This window comes from Orbicella franksi, chromosome 9 (assembly GCF_964199315.1).
Source record: "Orbicella franksi chromosome 9, jaOrbFran1.1, whole genome shotgun sequence".
NCBI lineage: Eukaryota > Metazoa > Cnidaria > Anthozoa > Scleractinia > Merulinidae > Orbicella > Orbicella franksi.
Genome location: NC_138153.1, coordinates 28,254,996 through 28,279,766, shown reverse-complemented (window position 1 = coordinate 28,279,766; position 24,771 = coordinate 28,254,996). Strand labels below are relative to the sequence as shown.

The 24,771-nt window shown below is 39.0% G+C and overlaps 1 protein-coding gene and 2 non-coding genes across 4 annotated transcripts in view; 1 reads left to right on the top strand and 2 right to left on the bottom strand.

Annotated features, from left to right (window-relative positions):
- Window positions 1-11,105, bottom strand: part of LOC145496509 (small cysteine-rich protein 6-like) — a 53,923-nt gene extending 42,818 nt beyond the window's left edge. The window contains exons 1-4 of one of the 2 annotated variants that reach the window (XR_014050556.1): window positions 11,009-11,105; window positions 10,461-10,585; window positions 10,179-10,290; window positions 9,317-9,419 (exon numbers count right to left, since the gene is read on the bottom strand). Coding sequence is in view for 1 of the 2 variants with exons in the window: in XM_081476203.1 (XP_081332329.1) it covers window positions 9,404-9,419; window positions 10,179-10,290; window positions 10,461-10,575 (243 nt within the window). In the remaining variant the exon portion in view is untranslated. Of the gene's footprint in view, window positions 1-8,580; window positions 9,420-10,178; window positions 10,291-10,460; window positions 10,586-11,008 lie in introns of those variants that run through there. The other variant, XM_081476203.1, reaches the window with a different exon arrangement.
- Window positions 11,106-23,359: 12,254 nt separating this feature from the next.
- Trnat-ugu (transfer RNA threonine (anticodon UGU)) lies at window positions 23,360-23,433 on the bottom strand. Its single transcript has one exon. It is a non-coding gene; the product is annotated as a tRNA-Thr (tRNA).
- A 1,266-nt stretch (window positions 23,434-24,699) lies between these two features.
- On the top strand, window positions 24,700-24,771 carry Trnap-ugg (transfer RNA proline (anticodon UGG)). The gene has a single exon. It is a non-coding gene; the product is annotated as a tRNA-Pro (tRNA).

Genomic DNA, 24,771 nt, shown 5'->3' with positions numbered 1-24,771 from the left:
CTTAACCAGTGCTTACCTAACTTTTTAAAGATGCTACTTTTAGCCCTCCCCCAAATCTACACACGCGTATTTCACTTGTGGAAGTCTATCGATTTGGAGAGTGCCTGTCAGCTTTCTTTTCTTTCGGAAGCTCTCGCGCGTTTAGAGATGCGCCACACTCGCGTTTTAGGTACGGGAATTCCACTTAATGCCTACCTAACTTTTTAAAGATACTTTTTTTAGCCCCCCCCCCCCCCCCCCAAAATCTACACTCGTGTATTTCACTTGTGGAAGTCTATCGATTTGGACAGTGCTTGGTTGAGAGATTCTCGCCCATATCAATTTTTTTTTTCTCTAGTAAGTTCTCGCGCGTTTAGAGGTGCGCGACACTCGCGATTTCGGTGTCGGAATCCCAAACTATGCTTAATGGACTTTTTGAAGATGTCCAACTTTGGGTCGATTTCCAGGATTTTGGGCGTTATTTCCGAGTCCCAGGGACTCTGAACTAATTCGAGAGGACTTTAGTTTTCAGTGAAATGGACAGTGGAAAAATTTTGAACGCTTCGTTATGAGCAGTTTGGCCAAAATATAGCCCTTCATTAACTCAGTTAGTGACTAGAAAGTCGCCGAGACCGAGCTACGCGCAGGGTGATTTTGAGAAATTTTTCGTCGATTTTCAGGAAATTGGGCAATATTTCCGAGTCCCAGGAACTCTAAACTAATTCGAAAAGACTTTGGTTTTCAGTGAAATGGAGAGAGAAAAGATATTTGAACTCTTGGTTATGAGCAGTCTGGCCGAAATATAGTCACTAAGTGACTAGAAAGTCGCTTGGGCGATATTTCCGAGTCTCAGGGACTCTAAACTAATTCGAGAAGACTTTGGTTTTCAGTGAAATGGACAGAGGAAAAATTTTTGAAGGCTTGGTTATGAGCAGTTTGGCCGAAATATAGTCCCTCTTTAATTCAGTTAGTGACTAGAAAGTCGCCGAGACCGGGCTACGCGCAGCGTGATTTTGACTAACTTAAGGTCGATTTCCAGGAACATGGGCGATATTTCCGAGTCCCAGGGACTTTAAACTAATTCGAGAGGACTTTGGTTTTCAGTGAAATGGACAGAGGAAAAATTTTTGAAGGCTTGGTTATGAACAGTCTGGCTGAAATATAGCCCCTTGGTGACTCAGAGAAAGTCTCCAAGACCGGGCTACGCGCAACGTGATTTTGATTAACTTTGGGTCGATTTCCATTAGCTTGGGCGATATTTCCGAGTCCCGGGCACTCTAAACTAATTCGAAAAGACTTTGGTTTTCAGTGAAATGGACAGAGGAAAAATTTTTGAAGGCTTGGTTATAAGCAGTCTGGCCGAAATATAGCCCCTCTTTAACTCACGTAGTGACTAGAAAGTCGCCGAGACCGGGCTACGCGCATCGTGATTTTGACCAACTTTAGGTCGATTTCCAGGAACTTTAGCGATATTTCCGAGTTTCATGGAGTCCAAACTAATTCGAAAAGACTTTGGTTTTCAGTGAAAGGGACAGAGGAAAAATTTTTGAAGGCTTGGTTTTGAGCAGTGTGGCCGAAATACAGCCCCTCTTTAATTCACTTAGTGACTAGGAAGTCACCGAGACCGGGCTACGCGCAGCGTGATTTTGACGAGCGTTAGTTTGATTTTTAAACACTTGGGCGATATACATTTCTGCCTCACGTTCGACTGGTCTTGTCGCGTTATCCGAGAGAAGTGCGACACCGATTCAGACGTCGAATTTCTGCCGTGTCGAATCTAATGCATACATCATGTTAATTTACTGAGCATGCGTAAATGTTTTCCCGCCAAAGAAAAAGGAGAAACTTGGCCATTCTCGACCCAATGCAACCTGAACACATTGCAACACACACTCCTTCGTTGTCAGCCTTCTCCTTCTCGTTCCATTGGCGGACAATTTTTCGCAAAATTAAAGTCCTTCGTCGCTCAGTATTTTCGTCCGCCATATTGAATACTCTACGTTTCCGCTGGCCGACATACCCAACAGTATAAATTCTGAATTAAGTGCGGCACAAGTGCGACGTATGAATCCACAGTCGCATTTCTGCCGCACTTAATTGAATTGAATTCGACACGGCAGAAATGCGACGTATGAACTGGGCCTTAGGTACTCTAAGGCCCGGTTCATACGTCGCATTTCTGCCGTGTCGAATTCAATTCAACGAATTAAATTCGACAGAAATTCGACGTCTGAATCGGCTGCCGCATTTCTGCCGCACGTTCGACTGGTCTTGTCGCATTATCCGACAGAAATGCGACACCGATTCAGACGTCGAATTTTTGCCCTGTCTAATCTAATGCATACATTATGTTAATGTATTGAGCATGCGTAAATGTGTTCCCGCCAAAGAAAAAGAAGAAACTTGGCCATTCTCGACCCAATGCAACATGAACATATTGCAACACATACTGCTCCGTTGTCAGCCTTCTCCTTCTCGTTCCATTGGCGGACAATTTTTAGCAAAATTAAAGTCCTTCGTCGCTCAGTATTTTCGTCCGCCACATTGAATACTCTACGTTTAAAACATTTTCCGCTGGCCGACATACCCGACAGTATAAATTCTGAATTAAGTGCGACACAAGTGCGACGTATGAATCCACAGTCGAATTTCTGCCGCACTTAATTGAATTGAATTCGACACGGCAGAAATGCAACGTATGAACTGGGCCTAAACTAATTCAAGAAGACTGTTTTTCAGTGAAATGGACAAAGGAAAAATTCTTGAAGGTTTGGTTATGAGCAGTCTGGCCGAAATATAGCCTCTATTTAACTCAGTTGGTGACTAGAAAGTCGCCGAGACTGGATTTTGACCAACTTCGGGCCAATTTCCAGAAACTTGGGCGATATTTTCGAGTCCCAGGGACTCTAAACTAGTTCGAGAAGACTTTGGTTTTCAGTGAAATGGACAGAGGAAAAATTTTGGAAGGCTTGGTTGTGAGCAGTCTGGCCGAAATATAGCCTCTATTTAACTCAGTTAGTGACTAGAAAGCCGCCGATACCGGATTTTGACCAACTTCAGGTCGATTTCCAGAAACTTGGGCGATATTTCCGAGTCCCATGGAGTCGAAACTAGTTCGAGAAGACTTTGGTTTTCAGTGAAATGGACAGAGGAAAAATTTTGGAAGGCTTGGTTATGAGCAGTGTGGCCGAAATATAGCCTCTATTTAACTCAGTTAGTGACTAGAAAGCCGCCGATACCGGATTTTGACCAACTTCAGGTCGATTTCCAGAAACTTGGGCGATATTTCCGAGTCCCATGGAGTCGAAACTAGTTCGAGAAGACTTTGGTTTTCAGTGAAATGGAGAGAGGAAAAAGTTTTGAAGGCTTGGTTATGAGCAGTGTGGCCGAAATATAGCCCCTCTTTAACTCACCTTGTGACTAGAAAGTGGCCGACACCGGATTTTAACCAACTTTGGGTCGATTTCAAAAAACTTGGGCGATATTTTTTTTTTTTTTTCATTTTTTCAAGTGTGGCGCATTTTTCCAAGTGTGCCGCACTTTTTTCAAGTTTGGCGCATTTTTTGAATTGTGCTGCATTTTTCCATGTGTGCCGAACTTTTCCAAGTCTGCCTTATTTTTCCAAGTGTAGCGCATTTTTTTTAAGTGTGCCGCATTTTTCCAAGTGTTGCGCATTTTTCCAAGTGTGCCGCATTTTTTTCAAATGTGCCGCATTTTTCCAAGTGTGGCGCACTTTTCCAAGTGAGCCGCATTTTTCCAAGTGTGGCGCATTTTTTTTAAGTGTGCCGCATTTTTCCAGTGTCCCGTATTTTTTTAACTGTTCCGCATTTTCTAAATATACCGCATTTTTCCCAGTGTGCAGCATTTTTCCAAGTGTGCCGCATTTCGCCAAGTGTGCCGCACTTTTCAAGTATACCGCATTTTTCCCAGTGTGCCGTATTTTACCAAATGTGCCGCATTTTTTTCAAGTGTGCCGCATTTTTCAAGAGTTGGCGCATTTTTCCAAGTGTGCTGTATTTTTCCAATTGTGCCACATTTTATTCAAGTGTGTTTCATCTTTCCAAGAGTACTGCATTTTTCCAACGGAGGCGAATTTTTCATATATACCGCATTTTTCCCAATGTGCCGCATTTTTCCAAGTGTACCGTACTTTTTTAAGTATGCTGCATTTTTCCAAGTGTGGCGCATTTTTTTTAAGTGTGCCGCATTTTTCCGAGTGTGGCGCATTTTTGCTAGTGTGCCGCATTTTTCCAAGTGTGCCGCATTTTTTAAGTATACCGCATTTTTCCCAGTGTGCAGCATTTTTCCAAGTGTGCCGCATTTTGCCAAGTGTGCCGCATTTTTCCAAGTGTGCCGCATTTTTTCAAGTGTGCCTCATCTTTCCTGGTGTGCCGCTATTTTTTCAAGTGTGCCGCATTTTTCTAAGTGTGGCGCATTTTTCAAGTATACCGCATTTTTCCCAGTGTGCCGTATTTTTCCAAATGTGCCGCATTTTTTTCAAGTGTGCCGCATTGTTCCAGTTGTGGCGCATTTTTCCAAGTGTGCTGCATTTTTCCAATTGTGCCGCATTTTTTTCAAGTGTACTGTATTTTTCTAAGAGTACCGCATTTTTCCAAAGGAGGCCCATTTTTCAAATATACCGCATTTTTTCCAGTGTGCCGCATTTTTCCAAGTGTGCTGTATTTTTCCAAGTGCGCCGCATTTGTTTGAAGTGTGCCGCATTTTTTCAAGTTTGACGCATGTTTCTAAGTGTGGGGCGTTTTCCCAAGTGTGCCACATTTTTCAAAGTGTGCTGCATTTTTCCAAGTGTGGCGAACTTTTCCCAGGGTCGCGTATTTTTTTAAGTGTGCGTCTTTTTTCCAAGTTTTCGACATTTTTTAAGTATACCGCATTTTTTCAAGTGTGCCGCATTTTTTCAAGTGTGCCGCAATTTTCCAAGTGTGCCGCATTTTTTTCAAGTGTGCCGCATTTTTCCAAGTGTTGCGCATTTATTGAAGTGTGCCGCAGTTTTCCCAGTGTCCCGTATTTTTTTTAAGTGTGCCTCATTTTTTCAAATGTGCCGCATTTTTTAAGAATACCACATTTTTCCCAGTGTCCCGTATTTTTTAAAATGTGCCGCATTTTCCCAAGTACGCCTCATTTTTTAAGTACACCGCACTTTTCCCAGTGTGCCGCATTTCTCCAGGTGTGGCACATTTTTCCAGGTGTGCGCATTTTTCCCAGTGTCCCGTATTTTTTTAATTGTCCCGCGTTTTTTCAGGTGTGCCGCATTTTTCAAGTATACCGCATTTTTCCCAGTGTACCGTATTTTTTCAAGTGTGCCGCATTTTTTTCAAATGTGCCTCATTTAACCAAGTGTGGTGCATTTTTTTGAGTGTTCGGAACTTCCGCATTTTTTCTAGTGTCCCGTATTTTTTTAAGCGTGCCCCAATTTTCCAAGTTTGCCGCATTTTTTAGGTATAGCACATTTTTCCCAGTGCGCCGGATTTTTCCAAGTGTGGCGAATTTTTCCAAGTGTGGCGCATTTTCCTGAGTGTGCCGCATTTTTCCTAGTGTCCCGTATTTTTCCAAGTGTCCCGAATTTTTCAAGTATACGGCATTTTTTCCAGTGTCCCACATTTTTCCAAGTGTACCGCATTTTGCCAAGTGTGCCGCATTTTTTCAAGTGTGCCGCATTTTTCCCAGTGTGCCGCATTTTTCCAGGTGTGCCGCATTTTTCCAATTTGCAGTATTTTTCCCAGTGTACTGCATTTTTACAGGTGTGCCGCATGTTTTCAAGTGTGCCGCATTTTGTTAACTGTGCCTCATTTTTTTTAACTGTGACCCATTTTTTTCAAGTGCGCCTTATTTTTCCAAGTGTGCTGCATTTTTCCAAGTGTGAATAAATTTCGTGTAACTCGTAGATGGGCTGGCGAATTATCGTAAATTTCGCAGTTTTTGTAAATTTTGTGATTTTCGCAATTTTCGTAACCTTGGACGGGCCTTCCTTGCAACCCATAGAATAAATCTCATGTAACTGGTAGATGGGTTCGCAAATTATCGGAAAACTAAATAAGGTAAAACAAAGATTACATCTTTTTGGGGGAACTGTGAGAGTAGGTTCTGAAGGCCTGTCCTTGTGTTTGTTCAGTACATCATTAACGTTGTAGTTAATAACGCCTCTCGGATTACCATTTTGAAGCAAGTAATTCTTAAGATCAGATAGAGTCGACTGCAATAAAGTGAATTTTGAATAGATGCGTAAGCAACGATGGGTAAGTGTTCGGATTAGATTGGTCTTATACTTTCTGGGAGTAAAGGAGTCCCACTTGGTGTAAAGACCAGTGAAAGTCTTTTTATGATGTACAGTAGCTGAAAATGTGTTGTGATCACGCTTGATACAAACATCCAAGAATGGGATCTCTTGGTTCTCTTCAAGTGCCATGGTGAATTTGATGTTGGGATGTCTGCTGTTGAGAAAATCTAAAAATCTGGAAGCGGTGTCTTTACTGTCGAATAAGGAGAAAGTGTCATCCACGTATCTAAACCAAATGGACGGTCGGGACTGATTATTAGCCAACCAGCTCTCCTCAAAATGACACATAAAAATGTTAGCTAAGACAGGGCCTAATGAAGATCCCACCGGGACACCATCGATCTGGTCATAATATTGTCATAATATTGACAGAAAGACGGAGTACTTCAAAGCTCTCACTCAAGTTGGTCACGCCTCCGCTGTTGCTGATCATGCAACTTCTACTGGTCACAACAGCAAATGGGACCATTTTGAGATCCTAGCAAGTGGTCAATGTGATTTACAGTGTAAAATCAAGGAAAGATTGTTAATACGGGACTTAAAACCCGCCCCAAATGAGCTTCGGTAGTGAAACTCTCTTTCTTTATTAATTCACACCGGATGTAGTTTCTTTTGTTCATTGTTTTCTACCTAGTTACCAATACCTCGTTTTAATTTTAGTCTTTTTAAATCGTGTCATATTTTGTAACCGTCACTTCTGAAGATGTATGTTGTAACATACGAAACGTCAAGTTTAATACCATGCGAAACCTGTTTGTTATGTTTGTGACCACAGTTTGTTTTCCCTTTCTCTTAAAATTGAAATGGCCGAAAAACAAGAATTTTTATGATGCTAATTAGATAGGTGTAAATGACGGTACGAAGAGACAAACTGTTGACTGTTCCCGTGAATGGACGTTCTAGCATTCGGCCTTCTTCAAGTGCAGGAACATTAAAAATATATATAACTATTTATAATAAAAAAGGTTAGAAAAATTAAAAAGCCTACTGTGAATTTATAATCCATCAAATATTTCTTGCGCGCAGTTAGTTTAAACATGTCATGTGTTGCATCCAAAACTGGGGAATATTAAGATGCAAGAGGAGTTGGATCATTTTCCCCAGTTTTAGAACTCTGCTATGTTTCTGCCACATGGGTGAGGTCTTCATGTCTAGACCGTGTTGTCAGTGGTCGACAGGAAAGCTAGTCAGATACTGTAAAATGTTTCTACCTCATGACGCAGTCCTATGTTAGTCCGTAATAACAATATCTCAGTGCGTTGGTCGAGTTTTCAATTTAAATTTGAAGAATATGATATAGAGTTATACTAATTTAAAGAAAAGCTCCTGTAAGTGCGTTCCTGTTACTTGATGAAAGTTTTACGTTTTTTTTGTTAACACGGCGCAACATGAACTAACGAAGCACGAATGGACATTTCACAACGCTCCGTGGCATAAACGATAGATTTGTTATAGAGTGCCTTAAATCAAGTTACCATACGCAACCTTCGCCTGACTATTGATTGGAAAAATAAATATTCTGCTGAACCTCGGTCTCATTATTCTCGGTGGGAGAGGGGTGGTGCTGGGCTCCTACTTTCAAAGGGCTCGCTACTTTCGGGGGGTCACTACTTTCGAAATCTATAATTAGTGGCCACAATTTTTTAACGTTACTTTCGGAGGGTCCCTACTTTCGGGGGGTCGTTACTATACTTTCGGAAGTTTACGGTATGTACATAGACAACCATAGTTGTGACAGCTTTCCCTGGCTGACTGGTATAGTATACCTTAATGTTAAAGTTAAGTATGGTAAGACATGCAATGAATTGTTTAAAACAGGTTAAACACACGTACCGTATAATACAACTCATTTAATAATAATTATCATGGTACTTTCATTAAATTCTCACATGGGGGCTATATTTCTCATATATGTTTCGGTGAAATGCGTTTTTGTGTCTTTTAAGAATAAAACTTTACAGGAAATCATGCTTGAGTATTGAACTGAATACAGAAAACTCCTTCCGAAACAAATTGTTTGACAATATTTACTAGACCACTGGCCACCTTCCCCTTTATAGTGCATTGGAACATATAATTATTGATATTTCTCTAAGCTGCTTGTGAATTATGTGTTTTTTTTTACCATTATGGCTATGACTTGAAACTCTGCTGAATGGATCCTTAAGGCTGCAAACATGGATAAATAGATGATAATTAAGTTAGGGGAGACAAATTACTTCTTTTGGTACTATATTTAGGAGATTTGACTTCATGACATTGAATTACAACCAATATCAACTGCATGGAACAACAGAAAGGATTTTTCTCCCTCCCATCACTGCAATGTGCAATGTTTTTTGACTTGAAACTCTTCTGAATTGATCCTTAAGGCTGCAAACATGGCTAAATAGATAATAATTAAAAGTTATGGGAGACAAATTTCTTCTTTTGGTGACTTTATTACATTGAATTACAACCGCTATATATCAACTGCATGGAACAACAGAAAGGATTTTTGTCCCTCCCACCGCGACAATGTGCATTATTTTTTTACTCCTGTTTTATTCTCTGCAATTCACCTCACTCTACACATAACGATGACAGGTTTTACCTTCAGTTACTTCTATTTACGTTGAAGCATCCGTTTGTTTGTTTATTTTCCAATTCTCTAGCCAGAATACTAGAATTGGTAGTTAAACGTCGCCGCTTGTGCATGCATTGCGTGCCGATAATTTGGCTTTCCTATGACGTTGTGAAAATTCTCAAATCAAAACTATCGACCCTTAAAAGCTTTTCTAGATGATCTCGGTTCTACAAAGTTCCTAGATATCACTGAGGGTAGCAAGACGGACAAAAGCGGGAGTCGGGAGATAAAGGTAAGGGAAGCGGGAGAGCAGGGTACGGGATGCCCCCTCCCCCACCCCCTCACAACGAAGGATAGAGACAGGAGAAACGTTATTGAATGATTCAGCCTTTATTTATCCTCCGTATTACATTTTTGAAGTTCTCAGATTACCCATATTTACCAGAATCCCAACCCCGCATTCCGCATTTACTAACTTAATTCCTCGACTTTTATTTTCCCAATTATCATTTTAATACTAAGTTAAAACCGTCATTCCATTGTCGAGACGTCACTGCTGCAATTCACGGAATCCTAGGCCTGGGAAAAGAAAAGATGTTTATGATAACTCGGGGTTAAACATTATTCATAACATAACATTGCGAGGAGCGAGGAGCTTTGAAAAGTAGCAGAAGGTTGGAACCCGTTAGATTATATAATACTGATTATAAATGGACTTCATTTTTTTAACAGAGCAGGCCAGCCTTCAGATCAGTCTATTCCATCTCGTAAAATAGATGTGAGTTATTTAGGTTCCGACGCACTACGCCGGAGAAATTTGAAAACGCCGTTTTCACCTCAAACTGCATTAAATGTTTTTAGTCCGCACTACTCCGGACAATTTTGAAAAAGCAACAATCACCGGTCATTTTGGATTTGTGTTTGAGGAAAACTAGGGTAGGGAGGTCACATGATAACATGACGTCACTGTTTTCGAAAAGCTCCGTTTTCGTGAAGGGTTTGTGTGGACGGTAGGCCTGACCGTAGAAATAAAGCTGCGTTTTCAAATTCCTCCGACGTAGTCTGGACTGGGCTTTAGTTTATGTATCCTTGTGTATAAAGTTTTAATTTAACTTTAATTTTTGACGTCACATTTTTAACTATCTTCCACTGATAGAAACATTTATGCTAATTTTGTATTTTTAACTCGCAGTTTTTATCGCTAGTTTTTATTACAAAAACGGTGTAATGTAGTTATTGTAAAAAAAAAAACAAGCAATAACAACAGATGTAAATACGGGATTGAAGTATTGACAAGTTAACAAATAAAATAAATAATTCCCCGCTAAGAATCCATACCTGCAGCAGCAACGACGGTTGTGCAAGCATACCATGTCGCGGCATGGTTCATATAGAGTTGGGCATTCCTCGTTCTCCGGGAGGCAAAGTACTGGCCAACCGGGCATGCAAACTGTAAACAAAAACAAAAAATGATCGTTTCTTTGCTAGCAAACAACGAGTCATGCTCCAAGAACAACCTAAGAATGGTAGTTCAGTCTAATGAATATGTTCACAAATCAGTTAAAAAGTACAATTTGAACAACGTGCGGTTGTCGTCAAATGGAACAATGAGACACTCACACCCAGCCAACTGCCTGGCGTGTAAGGGGTTCATCCTCTTGTTTCCGGAGACTGCACCCTGTACGGTAAGGGCCCCCAAAATGATGAACAACAGGCAGGCAACTTTGGTGTACATAATTATCTCACTGCAATAGAAAAAAAAAACAAAACAAAAAAACAGGAATTAGGAGAGAAAACAAATGTACAAAGTTCTTATAGCTTCTTATGATTTAAAGAAGCTCAGTCACGGTATTTTGAGTTATTTCGACCACGTACAAAATATTATTTAAATTATAGGGAACCTGAAAATAGTGGTTTACTAAGATAGAGAAACACCAAAAAGATAATAATATACCATGAACGAACGAAGATCGTTAAGGATGGAGCAGATTAACATGGATTACAAACGACAAAATTGAAAAAATTTAGGCTAACATTTTCAAGGTGCGCAACCGTGACGTAGCTCCCTTAACCCTCAACGACCTAACCCAAAGCTTATTCAGCACGTCAGGCTTCTTTCAAAGGCCTCTGTTTAACTCAAAATACTGAAGCATAGTTTGATGTCCTACCTTAGCTTGAAAATTGGAACTTGAGACGGTGGATGAATACGCAGTATCAAATACTCTCTTCAAGTACTGATAAAGACTGCAAGACACACTCTTATTTATTCCCCATAGGCCGCATAATTTATGCGTTTTTGAGGGGCGGTTGCCTTTTAGAATACGAACAACATACACGTGAAAAAACATTCCTACATGTTGATCTGGCTACATTGACTACGAAATTATTAACTGTCTGGCGGTGTGCGTTTATAGCTGTTTATTTTCCAATCTTCCTCTGTTGGGGATGCTTTTAATTTCGAATCTCCCCCAAGGTCAAATGAATATTTTAAGTTTCATCGCTAAACAGCTTAAAAATTTTTAAATTCCCGCGTCCTTATTTCAGTTCTCTTCTTATATATTTTTGCTTGACAAAAAAAGATTTAGTTCTGTAACTCCAAATGTAACAAAGATTTCCACTGGATAAATAGATTGCTCAAGAGCTAGACGTAAAACCCATGCATTTGGATTCCCCAGTTGTTAGTGGTGGAATTCCCGTTACGTTACCTAAGACTTATTGGTAAAGGACAATTATTTTACTTTTTATTAAAAAATGCAAGTCGCCGGCTCTCTTTCTCGCAAGGATATCCGATGGGTTCTCGGTAAAAATATATTCTTAATGATACAGGTGAAGTAAGCTGTAATGCCCATTTGGATAAACTTCCTTGCAAACCCGAGAAAAGTCTTTTTAATCAGTCTGCTCTAAAGTCTTGGGTGCGGCCATAGATTCTTTCTCCGGGGACGAATGTAAATGTAAGGAAAAATTATTCGGAGCAACTGAAAATCACGAGAACTGTTGTCAAAGACCGAATTCCTAGAGTAAGCTGTCGCCTTTGGATTATGTGAAAATGTTTAAGAACATCAGGAAAGTAACAAATGGTTTTGTTTTGATAGCTCATGATATCTTTGTTTTAAAAGGCTTCCGGTGCTATAAACTTATTGACAATATTTTTACTCGTACTGATTATGAAACAGTTGCCAATAATTGTTTTGTTAACAACCTCCTTAATAATTCTTTCAAAACGCGTTGAAAGGTTTCCGACATTCTAATTTTTAAATCATTTTTGCGTGGAGAGTATTTTTATCTTATTAGTTTTGAGCGGTTTTGTAGTTTGAAAAGAACCTCTCGATGTTGCTTGTATGCGGCAGGCATTTTTAGTTTCTTTGTCGGTACATTTTTGTTATTAGCGTTTTACTGAAAGCACGCAATATGTCCGTGTTTTTAAGGCAAGTTGAATAAATATTTGGGGGGAAAGTGAGACGGGCCAAACAATGAAACTGGTTACTTTATTTCGTTTGAAAATTTTTGCGGGATTTTTAACTGACACTAGCTAAAATTTAATTCATGAATACAACTTGCCGTTTTATCCCAACAATATATATGGGTGTGTAGCTTTTAATTTTGGGGAAAAATAAGATGTCGAAAGAGATTAGCTTTGAAAAAAGAACTGAAGGCAGTTTCTAATAAAATATTTGCTGAATTATCAGACCAGTTGCTGTTCTTCGCCAAACTGAAACTTGGCGGCGTAAAACAACATTCGGCGGAAATCCAATTTATGTTACCTTATTCAAAACATTTTTCTTTTGAGTTTTCCTGGTGAATAAAATCAGTCTCTTATTCAATTCGCCACGATTGTGATATTTGCTTCTCTGACAAATTATAACCCATCTCAAACTGATTTGGGAAAATAAATTTATTCAACAGTAATTGAATGTAACGGGCGCTGCTATGAAAAACGAAACAGGCCGAAACCTTTAAATGATAACCGTGTTAGTAATACCTATTCGGAAGTACTTTCACTACAGTGTCTCTTTTATTGATAAGCATCTTCAGAATACCCGGCCACTTTATTTACATGTGTTGGTGTGCTTTGAAGAACGAGGTATATAACAATAGTTGTTTTTCTTATTCAATGAGATGCTAATAAATGGTCGGGTATTCTGGAGTTTAGCCTTGATAAATAAGGAAGACAGTTTATACTCAGCGATACGTTTAAGGTATTCACAATAAATTTTAAATGATCTTCTTAGCTCTTGTTTTAGCCTATGTTTTAAACACAGTCTTACCGGCAAACTAGTATATTGTGCTTTTAAACACTAAAAGCTATATGCCAACATATGTTACCTTGCGTGAAACAATTGTATCGTTACTGACGACGTAAACAAAACATTTAATATTACTTTTTATTCAAATAAGAACTGTGCTCATAACAGGTGTTGAATTATAATCACATTCTCAAAAATTGTTTTGAAAGGCGTTGTTTTCAAAGCGGTTCCGACATTTACCTGTAGTCAATAATTAGAGCGCGAAAGCTGTGTATTTGTTGAGAAGTTATGAGCATATGTGAGTGTTTTAGTTAAAAATATTTACAGTTCCACTGACATGCAGGATAAACCTAGCCAAACTTGGCAGATTTAATTTTAACAGTGGTTTTATATTTGTATGTTCTTCTCTTTTTTGTTCAGGACTAGAACGTTTTCAGTGTCTTTCCAAAGTAATAGATAGCCGTTCCGATCCCTGCTCCTTCCATTTTAATTTCGAAATACATATACCGCAGAATTCCGAAAGTAATGGTCCCTCTGAAAATAACAGCTCCCCGAAAGAACGTTCCTTTTGAACCCCAAAAGCAATAGTCCCCCGAGAGACTCCCTTTTTCGTTTTTGGCTTTCCTGTGACGTTGTGAAAATTCTCAAATTAAAACTAATCATACTCAAAAGCTTATGTTCCTAGATATCAGTATCGGACGAAGGTCTTGGTAATTTCTTTGTTACCCGTTAAGGCTGATTTCCAAGTCAGTTGATTTTGTTCACTTTATTACGGTACAAGTGCAGAAATGGTCAAGCCTAGATAGGTGAGCAAGAGGTTTGACTTGTTTGATGTAAAGCACATTTCAATCATCTGTTGCCAGGTGCAAACTATCGAACGCATGATGGGTCGATTAAGTAGACCGTTAGGCACCCTTGAAAACAATTTTTGTATGATCTCATCAGTGCTATATAACTCGGACATTTGTTCATGTCACAGAACAAAAGATACTTAGAAACTGGTGACGAGGTAAAAGCCACTGGTATTAAGAGCAACTACTATCAAACGCAGATAGACCGGCTCAGTGAGTGAGGCCGAATTTGGCTTAATGTCCAATTTACGCTACGTACCTCTACATTGTTCAAAATATTGCTCTTTCTGTTCTTTTGAATACGCTATTGAACTTTACGGGCAAATAAAATGGCTGTCTCTTATTCAGTTTACCACGTTTATGACATTTGGTCATGTTTGCTTCTCTGAAAACATTTATAACTCTTCAAATGTTGTCAGAGAATGTCGGTCAATTTACCAAAAAATAAATTCCTTCTGACAATTCAAAATATTTGAAAATTACGCGCGCCGCTGTGAAAAGCACGGTGAAAATACCTACTCGTACTTGTTTTTACTAGTGTCGTTTTTGTTAAAAACTGAGACCGACTGCTTAGTCAGTGTTATGTGTAAAGTTCTCATAATAAATTGATTTATTTAAGGCTATGTTTAAAAACACAGCCTTACCGGCAACTAAGAGGTTGTGCTTTTAAACTCTAAAAGCTATATGCCAACATATATTATCTTGTGTGAAAGAACTGTATCGATACTGACGACGTACACAAAACATTTAATATTTCTTTTTATTTAATTAAGAATTGTGCTCATAACAGGTGTTGATTTATAATCACATTCTCAAAGATTGTTTTGAAAGGCGTTGTTTTCAAAGCAGTTCCGACATTTACCTGTAGTCAATAATTTGAGCGTGAAAGCTATGTTTGTTTTGAGTAGTTATGAGCTTTTTTGGGTTTTTTTATTGAAAATAAAAATATTTACGGCTCCAAATATTTACAGTTGGTGGACTTGATTTTAACAGGGGTTTTATATTTGTATGTTCTTTTCTTTTTATTACTCGGGCTTCCGTAGGAAAGCCCGAGTCTTAAAATGCAAGCGTTTTGGTCGCCAAAAGGGGGGCTCATGGTCCCAGGCGTTCCATGCGTAGACCGTGGAAACTGGAGACGAGAAACACGACATTGCCCGCTCTCCGTGGCAGACTGTGGTGTTTTGCGAAGAACGTTTTAACAAGAATCGAGCCTTATACGTTCATCTCACATACAAAGATGTCGATCGTTTTCGGAAAGGGTCGGTCCACGAATTATATTGCTTGAAATCCAGCCAGGTAAGCAAAGTTCACGCTCGAAACGTTTTCGTGAGATAACAACTGAGCTGATCGCAGTATGAGTTGAAACTACGAAAATACTGACAAAAAACAGGCTGTCAATGACGGTATGTGGCTACTGCTGTTATTATTTAGAACATTGCAGTAAAAACAAATCATATTGCAATAAAACGAGCTAAATACGAAAACGCTTCTGGACTCGTAGTAGCTCATTAAAAACATGCGACTCGTTTCTTGCACCGCGCAAAATATGTCGATCCCTAAAGTTGTAGAGATAAGACATTCAGTAACTTGAATTAAATATCTTACCTCCAAGTTTAGTTGGCTTTCTAGTAGGGTGCAGGAAAAAAATAACGTGTAATTTTGGAGGCAAATTGTGCGGAAAAATTAAACCTTCGATTGTGCGGGGAATTGTGCGGGATTATTGACGAACCAATGTTCTTGCCAAGTCCTAAGGAAAATCTGCATTGACGATAGTTTAGCCAGTTATTTCACTAGTAGTTCAAATATATTCAGCAGTCTTAGCAATCGCCAATTCTTTTAGAAAACTGTGTCTGACTGCTAAAGAAAATCACGTTGCGTGACATGAACTAGACCAGTATGAAACCAAAATAAATAGCAAAACAGAATGCCGCATCTTCCCTTATAAATGAGTTCCTTTTTAAAAGTACTGCTGCCTTGATTCAATAAAAATATGTAGCTTGAATACTTCTTCATAAACTGCGTTAAGGGTCGCAAATTCTCGGAAGTTATCCGCAAAAAAATAACTTGACAGTTTATGCAAATTAAGTGCAATGCAATTTGCGCCTTGTCCTAGGACTGTTGTTTTCGCGAAGGATCTTATCTAGTCGCCCTCCAAACGAGATGAGACTCTTGAAAAGGATTTAAGATCGCGACACGGCAAAGATGTTCAGCTGCACAATTCACTCGGATCGCCACGACCAGTAAACGAACTTCGTACAATTTCTGCTAGCATGTACAATGTAATCGCCATAAGTTGTAAAAAGACCTGGAAAATTCTTTGCGAACAAGTTCTTCATAAATGCGTAGACAGCAGCTTTGCTTGATTCTTGAACCAAAGTGGTTTAAGTTCACAACTTGCGATTGGATTAGGAGGATACTCAACGAAACAACTCGAATACTAAATATCTAAGCGGAACTCTTGTGCTAAAATATCCTGATTCTTTAATTTGTTTTCATTGTGTCCAATACGCGTTTTTGTGACGATTTGATACTTCGGTACGAAGCCTGAGTAAACGCTCTTAGAGCGTCTAGTTCGGGAGTAGAACGTTTTCAGTGTCTTCCGCCAGCAATATATATAGCCGTTGATCTCCATGCATTTAAATTTTGAAAAACATATATGTCGAAAGAGCTGGAGATGAACTACTCCTTTTGGACAGCTGACAGCAATCTTCCATACTCTCTTTATCTTTTGTAATAATATCGAGGCTGAAGTTTGCGAAATTTTAAGACGATTTTAAGAATTAATCCGAGGCTGAGATTTTGAAAAGAATACAATTACGTATGTTGAAAATTTGCGTACAATGAAATTTTATCTTCTTAACTAAACGGTATAAAATTCTTCCTTTCTCTAAAAAGCGCGCAGAGCTAGCCAAGAAACAACAAAAAAAGCACTAACCGTATGTTCGATGCTAAATTCATCTCTGCAAGAGGTTGTACGCTATAATCTAAGAACATTCACAAGAGAATTTTTAGTCTAAAATAGGTAGACAAATAAGAATATTCAGCCTGGACCAAAAGAAAGGTAGCTGCTGATGCTGTGTCAGGCATTATAGTTCAAGTGTCGTCAACGTATCTCTTGTAAAATGAAGGCATTTTGCCTTCATGAACCAGAGTTTTTTCAACGGATCCCATGAGGACATTAGCGAGCAGTGGCCCGAGTGGAGAGCCCATGGCGAAACCATTGGTCTGTTCATAAAGTTGTCCATTGAACTGGAACAGTTGGTCTTTGGTGGATGCTTTGAGACGATCTGCAAGGTCCATTCTGCTGAGGTTCAAGTGATGTGTTTCACTGAACCAGTTATTCACAAACGCTATATCGGCGAGTATCTGTATTGCTTTCTCTAAGGGCACGTTGGTAAATAGCGTGAAGAAACTTCACGGTTGTTGTGCAAGGAGCTGGACGTCGACGAGCACATACTAAACACCTCATCGTATGAATTATACCTTAATGTTAAAGTTAAGTATCATAAGATATACAATGAATTGTTTAGAACAGGTTAAACACACTTACCAGATCATACAACTCATTTGATAATAATTATCATGGTACTTTTATTAAATTCTCACATGGGGGCTATATTCCCATATATGTTTCAGTGAAATGCGTTTTTGTGTCTTTTAAGAATAAACAGGAAAAAATGCTTGAGTATTGAACTAAATACAGAAAACTCCCTCCGAAACAACTTGTTTGACAATATTTACTAGACCACTGGCCACGTTCCCCTTTATAGTGTATTGGAACATATAATTATTGATATTTGATTTTCTTTAAGCTGCTTGTAAATTATGTGGGTTTTTTTTTACCATTATGGCTATGACTTGAAACTCTTCTGCAGAAATGGTCAAGCCTAGGTGAGCAAGGTGAGCAAGATAGGTGAGCAAGAGGTTTGACTTGTTTGATGTAAAGCACATTTCAATCACCTGTTGCCGGGTGCAAACTATCGAACGCATGATGGGTCGATTAAGTAGACCGTTAGGCACCCTTGAAAACAATTTTTGTATGATCTCATCAGTGCTATATAACTCCATTTGTTCATGTCACAGAACAAAAGATACTTAGAAACTGGTGACGAGGTAAAAGCCACTGGTATTAAGAGCAACTACTATCAAACGCAGATAGACCGGCTCAGTGAGTGAGGCCGAATTTGGCTTAATGTCCAATATGCGCTACGTACCTCTTTACATTATTCAAAATATTGCTCTTTCTGTTCTTTTGAATACCCTAGTGAACTTTACGGGCAAATAAAATGGCTGTCTCTTATTCAGTTTACCACGTTTATGATATTTGGTCATGTTTGCTTCTCTGACAACATTTATAACTCTTCAAATGTTGTCAGAGAATGTCGGTCAATTTACGAAAAAATAAATTCCTCTTTACATTATTCAAAATATTGCTCCGACTTTCTGTTCTTTTGAATACGCTAGTAATCTTTACGGACAAATAAAATGGCTGTCTCTTATTCAGTTTACCACGTTTATGATATTTGGTCATGTTTGCTTCTCTGACAACATTTATAACTCTTCAAATGTTGTCAGAGAATGTCGGTCAATTTACGAAAAAATAAATTCCTCTTTACATTATTCAAAATATTGCTCCGACTTTCTGTCCTTTTGAATACGCTAGTAAACTTTACGGGCAAATAAAATGGCTGTCTCTTATTCAGTTTACCACGTTTATGATATTTGGTCATGTTTGCTTCTCTAACAACAATTATAACTCTTCAAATGTTGTCAGAGAATGTCGGTCAATTTACCAAAAAATAAATTCCTTCTGACTATTCAAAATATTTTGAAAATTACGGGCGCCGCTATGAAAAGTACGGTGAAAAATACCTACTTGTACTTGTTTTGATTAGTGTCGTTTTCGTTAAAAACTGAGACCGACTGCTTAGTCAGTGTTATGTGTAAAGTACTCCCGATAAATTGATTTATTTATGGCTGTGTTTAGAAACACAGCCTTACCGGCGAATTAAGAGGTTGTGCTTTTAAACTCTAAAAGCTATATGCCAACATATATTATCTTGTGCGAAAGAACTGTATCGATACTGACGACGTAAACAAAACATTTAATATTACTTTTTATTTAATTAAGAACCGTGCTCATAACGGGTTTTGAATTATGATCAAATTCTCAAAAATTGTTTTGAAAGGCGTTGTTTTCAAAGCGGTTCCGACATTTACCTGTAGTTAATAATTTGAGCGAGTAAACTATGTTTATTTTGTAGTAGATACCCGCAAAAACGACATGTTCATTCTTCTTCCTTCTCGGCCTTCTTCCCATTCTCTTTTGAATATGGCCCACACATTCCACTCTTCGCAATGCCACTTCATCTCCGTAACGCTTTGATTTGACCCCATCCCAATGAGAAGAGCAATTGCCATCGCCTACAAAGTCCACATAACGCGAACTGTGCTTCTCAGTGGACCTCCCCATATATCAACAGCACCTAGGATCTCCATGGCTTTTGATGACTTGTCAAAGTTAGCTGTGCATTTGGACCCATGTAACTCCATCCAGTCAATGTATTCCTGAGAGTTCACAGCAAGGTTGCTCTTTCCACAACACAGTTCGAAAAGCAGTTTGAAAATTACTTAACTATCGTGTAGGTATTTTCGAAATCGCTTATTTTCCTGATTTTCTGGAAAGTCTGTAGCACACTTTTCATTTCAAAGTCAACAACTTTTCCTGTTTCCACATCAATAGCAGAACCCATTCCATACAAGGACTGAAAACCTCTCCTGGCTCAGGTGCCATCACAAGACAAAGCATTCTCAAACTCAGTAACAATTCATCAAGTTTAAACAACGGAAATCATGACCGTGACGGTGTTTGGATATCTGATCTTAATTAGCATAGATTGTTACGATCTTATTTCTCCGTTTTCTCCTTAGTTTTGGTTTCGATTGAGAGATATATCAAACACTCAAGACAGTGCATGAATGGCCATATTTCCAAACACCTCGAAGTTCGTCAAAAAAACTCGGCTACGCGTCGTATTGTCAACTCTCTTCTCGGTGTTTGGAAATGTGGTCAAACACAGTCTTTCCTGTTTGATATATTACATATCGACAACTTCGTCTTCCTCGGCATTATTACTTTTTTCACAGCCTTCTGCATTTCGGCCTCCGCAACTTGCCGAGACACACGAGCAAGCGCGTTCACGCGGTTAATGTAAATGTAAATATGAATCTTATTTATAGTGGTCATACACTTAGCAATACAAGCACGAAGGTTAACCAGTTTATAGGCAAGCCACTGAAACAAAGGAAACAAATATTTCAAATAAATGAACCTTGTTAAAAATCCCAACTGGTAGGAGGCAGACCAGTTGGCTATTTACAAAGAGTGACCGAGGATTTGAACTCGAGACTACCGAGAAACAAATTCTGCTAAATGGCAGGGTGGAGGCCTTGAACCCGGGACCACCGGATTACAACACCAGCGTCCTAAACCACTCGGCAACGCTTCCTCATGAAAGACGTTTTGGCTACTGGCCCTGGCATGTTCATTACAGGACAGAATTTTGTTAAACTAGCTCTTCCCCTTCCGATAATTCGTATGGCTAGGGCAGCTGGTCTCCTGTTTATGTCATGAAATCTTGCCTTTCCACAAACAATCTTTTCTGAAGTTGGAGGTTCTGTGAATGCGCGAAACGCGTTGTTTGCACATTGTAAAGCGTCCCTGCCAATTAAACCACAACCTGTAGGCCTTTCAAATAAGAGAAGACTGCCTTTCAAACACACCTTGCAAACAGCACTGGCCTAGATAACTCTTTGTAAAATACTGACATACTGGAAACGATGTCCGCTCGGTTTTTTGTTTGATGGAGATGCCTTGCCGTTGGTCGGAGAACCTTTGACATCAAGGCGAAGTTTCTTCGACGAAGGAGCATCATCACTCGCATTCGATTTCTGGAGCGTTTTCCACGAGTAACGGACCGGCGAAGCGATCTAAACCTTGTTCTTGCCATACTCAAAATAACATTTCGCAAAGTATGGTTGGCGAAATGGTGCAAAATTCACAAAGTTTATATTCATACCCATTTTATGATGTTGTTATTATTCACGAATATATTTATTCTCATTCAACAACTAAATTTATATTCAAGAAGTATATTAATTCACGTTTAACGACGTATTTCGTATTTACGAATATCTTTACTCACGTTTACCGGATGTATTCATTCACATTCAACGGTTTATATTCATTTACATTCACGATCAAAATATTGGTTCAACACGGTGCAATATATAAATATATTCATGAATACGAAATACGTCGTTAAATGTGAATTAATATATTTCTTGAATATAAATTTAGTTGTTGAATGTGAATAAATATATTCGTGAATAATAATAACATTACATGTGAATGAATATAAACTTTGAGAGTTTTGCACCATTTCGCCAACCATAGTACAGCACCAAGAAATGCTACGTTAACAACTTCGCACCGATTCTTGCAATCCATGCCACCACGGTATCCAAAATATGCCAGGCGTATCCAAAACTCTTATGAGGCTATTTAGAGGCTTTTGACGGACAAGACGGCAAGAAAGGACGCTTATTCATCTCGGTTGCCACCGGAACATAAAATCATAATCAAAAAATAAACTTTGGAGTACCCTTCAAATTCACCCGTTTTTATGGCGAGCATTTTGAAATAACAATAAAAATAGTCCCACAGCTAGAAAATAGAGATAACATAGATGGTTGAGAGCTCCAAAACATCTTTATATGTTTTTTCATGGACACTGCCTCAGTCATAATTTTTCTCTGGCTCCAGCCCTGAGTTACCGTCAAACAGTTCATAAAAAATGTTGAGACATGTGATCAATGCAAAAAAAGCTGCAGAAGTCAAATAAAGAAATGAAAAAAGTGTTTCCGGTCAGGCACGAACCGGCTACCTTCCGCGTGTGAGGCGGACGTGATAACCACTACCAGTCTGCTCTTGGTCCAATGTGTGATGCGGAAAAGGACTGGCACGAGCGCTCCTTCCGCGCTTCCGGTGAGATTAATGGCTGCCAAAAATTTCCTCTCGACGAACCGGAAATCAAAAAGTTTCGTTGTGGGCTGCCCAAATTTGAGCGGAGTAAGACAGTGTCTAATGCAGGTATGCCCCGCTTATAATGACCAAGCCGTGATCCGCTTCTTCTTTTACGAGTACTCCACATTACTCCACTCTAAATTTTACATATGTTGAAGATCGATAGCTTTTACACAACGTGGTAAAAAACCAGCTGGATATATTTGGATATAGCAGCGTTTCAGAACTTCAAAGTTTCCCTACTCTTGTTACACGCTGGCTTGGATTTTGCCATAGACACCGAAAAGTAATAAAATTTTGCGAGTTTGAGTTTCGCCTGAATTGAAAGCAACACGCGATGTATCATCAAGAAACAAAAACTTCCGTCTGTAAATACTGCTCAGTTTTATTTGTGTGAAAATCCAATAAATCGCTGGTTGTCGATGGAAAAGACAGAAAAAGAACGCCCGCCGATGCGTGTTTTGTACCTATAAACATGGCAAATTGGACTTTCCACTCTTTCGTGTGAAAACGTACATCGAACTCAAACAATATCTCTGGCTTTAAATATGTTTATAACTGATGAATGTTTGAGAACACATAGTTTAGCTTAAAATATGGGAAGACAGCAGAAACAATCAGCACAGTTACGGTAGCGCTTTCATTGATCAACCGGAATAACGATTCAATTTCGATTTTGTTTGAGTTATCAAAACTCCATGTCTATTTCATTTTCGCAGTATAAAATTTCACTACGTTGAAGAAACACACATGATGTTAGTAGCCTTATAGCGTTGGCGATAATTGGTGCAGCATCTCAGCACAAAAGATGACGGAAATAATCTTCGTCAAGATTTTATATAGACTTTCTAAAAGTCCTTTCCAATAATTCTTCCCTGGCCTGTTGGTTTCGCCGTTGGAAAGGACTTTTCCCACTTGTAGCGCGCCAAATTTTACCGGTGGATTTTTCCACCGGTGACGTAAATACACATTCACCAGTGAACAAACAAGTACTGACTATACGTCATGGCGTCGAGCGCGATCAACGACACAACTCGCAGAGCAAATGTCTGCTGAGTTCAAAAATCTTTTTCATTTAACTTTTGTTCTCGGATATACTTAGGCGGAAGTGATAACCACTACACTACGGAAACGACGATAAAACAAGATTGTTCATTGAAGGAGACATTCGCACATTACGTTTTATATACTTCGTTAAATTTATCAGTCGACCTCTTCGTAGACCTTAACAGTAAATCCATTGCATAACACAACCAAAAAAATCCCAGTCGTACAACATGTAAAGCTTCGATGAGCAATTTTCAAAAGTAATGAGAAATAAAAAGTGCGGCATCTATAAGGCACCAATGGGATTTGAACCCATGACCTCCTGTTTACAAGACAGGCGCTGTAACCAACTGAGCTACGGCGCCCTACATTGCATAATAACCTGTTCTATTGTTTATTTATCTATTCATTTATTATTTTTCAAAAATAACAAAAGAGTAGTAAAAAATATTGTTAGTCACCTATCCACTTTCACGCTTGATAATTCCAAGGAATACTAAGATGGCTCAACATGATATGATTATGTAAAGGTTGATTTTCTTTTTTTCCCTGCAAGTAACCGTGAATGATTTTCGAAGAAAGTTCCGCTGGAGCACCTCATGAAAGATGTTTAACATACTCCTTTAATCGGAGAGAGTTCATGGATTCGAGAAAGAAACATCGGGTAGCCATCTACATGATGGCATAGTTGTTAAAATTAAGAAGTGTGTTTCTTCATGCATTATAGGGCTAACGGCTTTGTTTCTTTGTCCGTTTTTCTGTTTGGCTATTTTTTTTTGTTCTGATCAGAGGAGGGACAACACTGTTTTCATTTTTTACAGACATGTGACCAATCGATCCCAACTGTTCCTGTTAATGAAAAAAATGTTGATTAAGCAATTCACTTGTTGATATTCATGATCATGTGACGTCTGTCAATCAAACCGTACATGTTTTTTTTCTCTTTTTTTCATCTTGTAGCTTACACCGAGAAAGCAACAAGTTCATTTGCGCTCTTGGAATATGTAATTTCTGAAGATTGAGGGACGAATTAGTCAGAAATTTTTATTATTCTGATGGCATGATAGAGAGCTCGTGGGGTGTCTTGGGACTATTTAGGCTTTTGGCGGGAGAGTTAGGCCATTCCAGGTCAGTCAGTCTTTGTGATCGTCCATATTTCTTATTAAGCTTCTGTTTTAACAGCTTGTGTGTATAATTGCAAATGTTCTACGTTATTGATTTTTGTACTCTTTCCTCGGGGTCTCGTAATGCTTCATTAGATGAGGAATACGTTTCCACTTATTTTTGGCCACATCTTAAGGGTGCGTTTTTAATTATTTTTCGTATCTGGCGTAGCACGGGTTCTGATTGTTAGAACCACTAGTTGTAATTTTTCTGATATAGATTATCTTATTATAGACGGACTACATCTGCATCAGATGACTGACTGCCGCAACCTCAATAAACTATTCACATTGAATGTCTCGTGTGAGTGCCGAGTCAGAATTGCTTTTCTGAAGTGACGGGGAAAACTCCGTTAATCAACAGAGTTGGACTGGCAACTACAAGCCAACACAGAATAGGTGTTAACGCCAGCTGATTCAAGGGAGTAGCAGATTAAAAAAGTTGTCTACACATCTTACTACACGTTTGGCCTGTTGGTCTAGTGGCATGATTCTCGCTTTGGGTGCGAGAGGTCCCGGGTTCGACTCCCGGACAGGCCC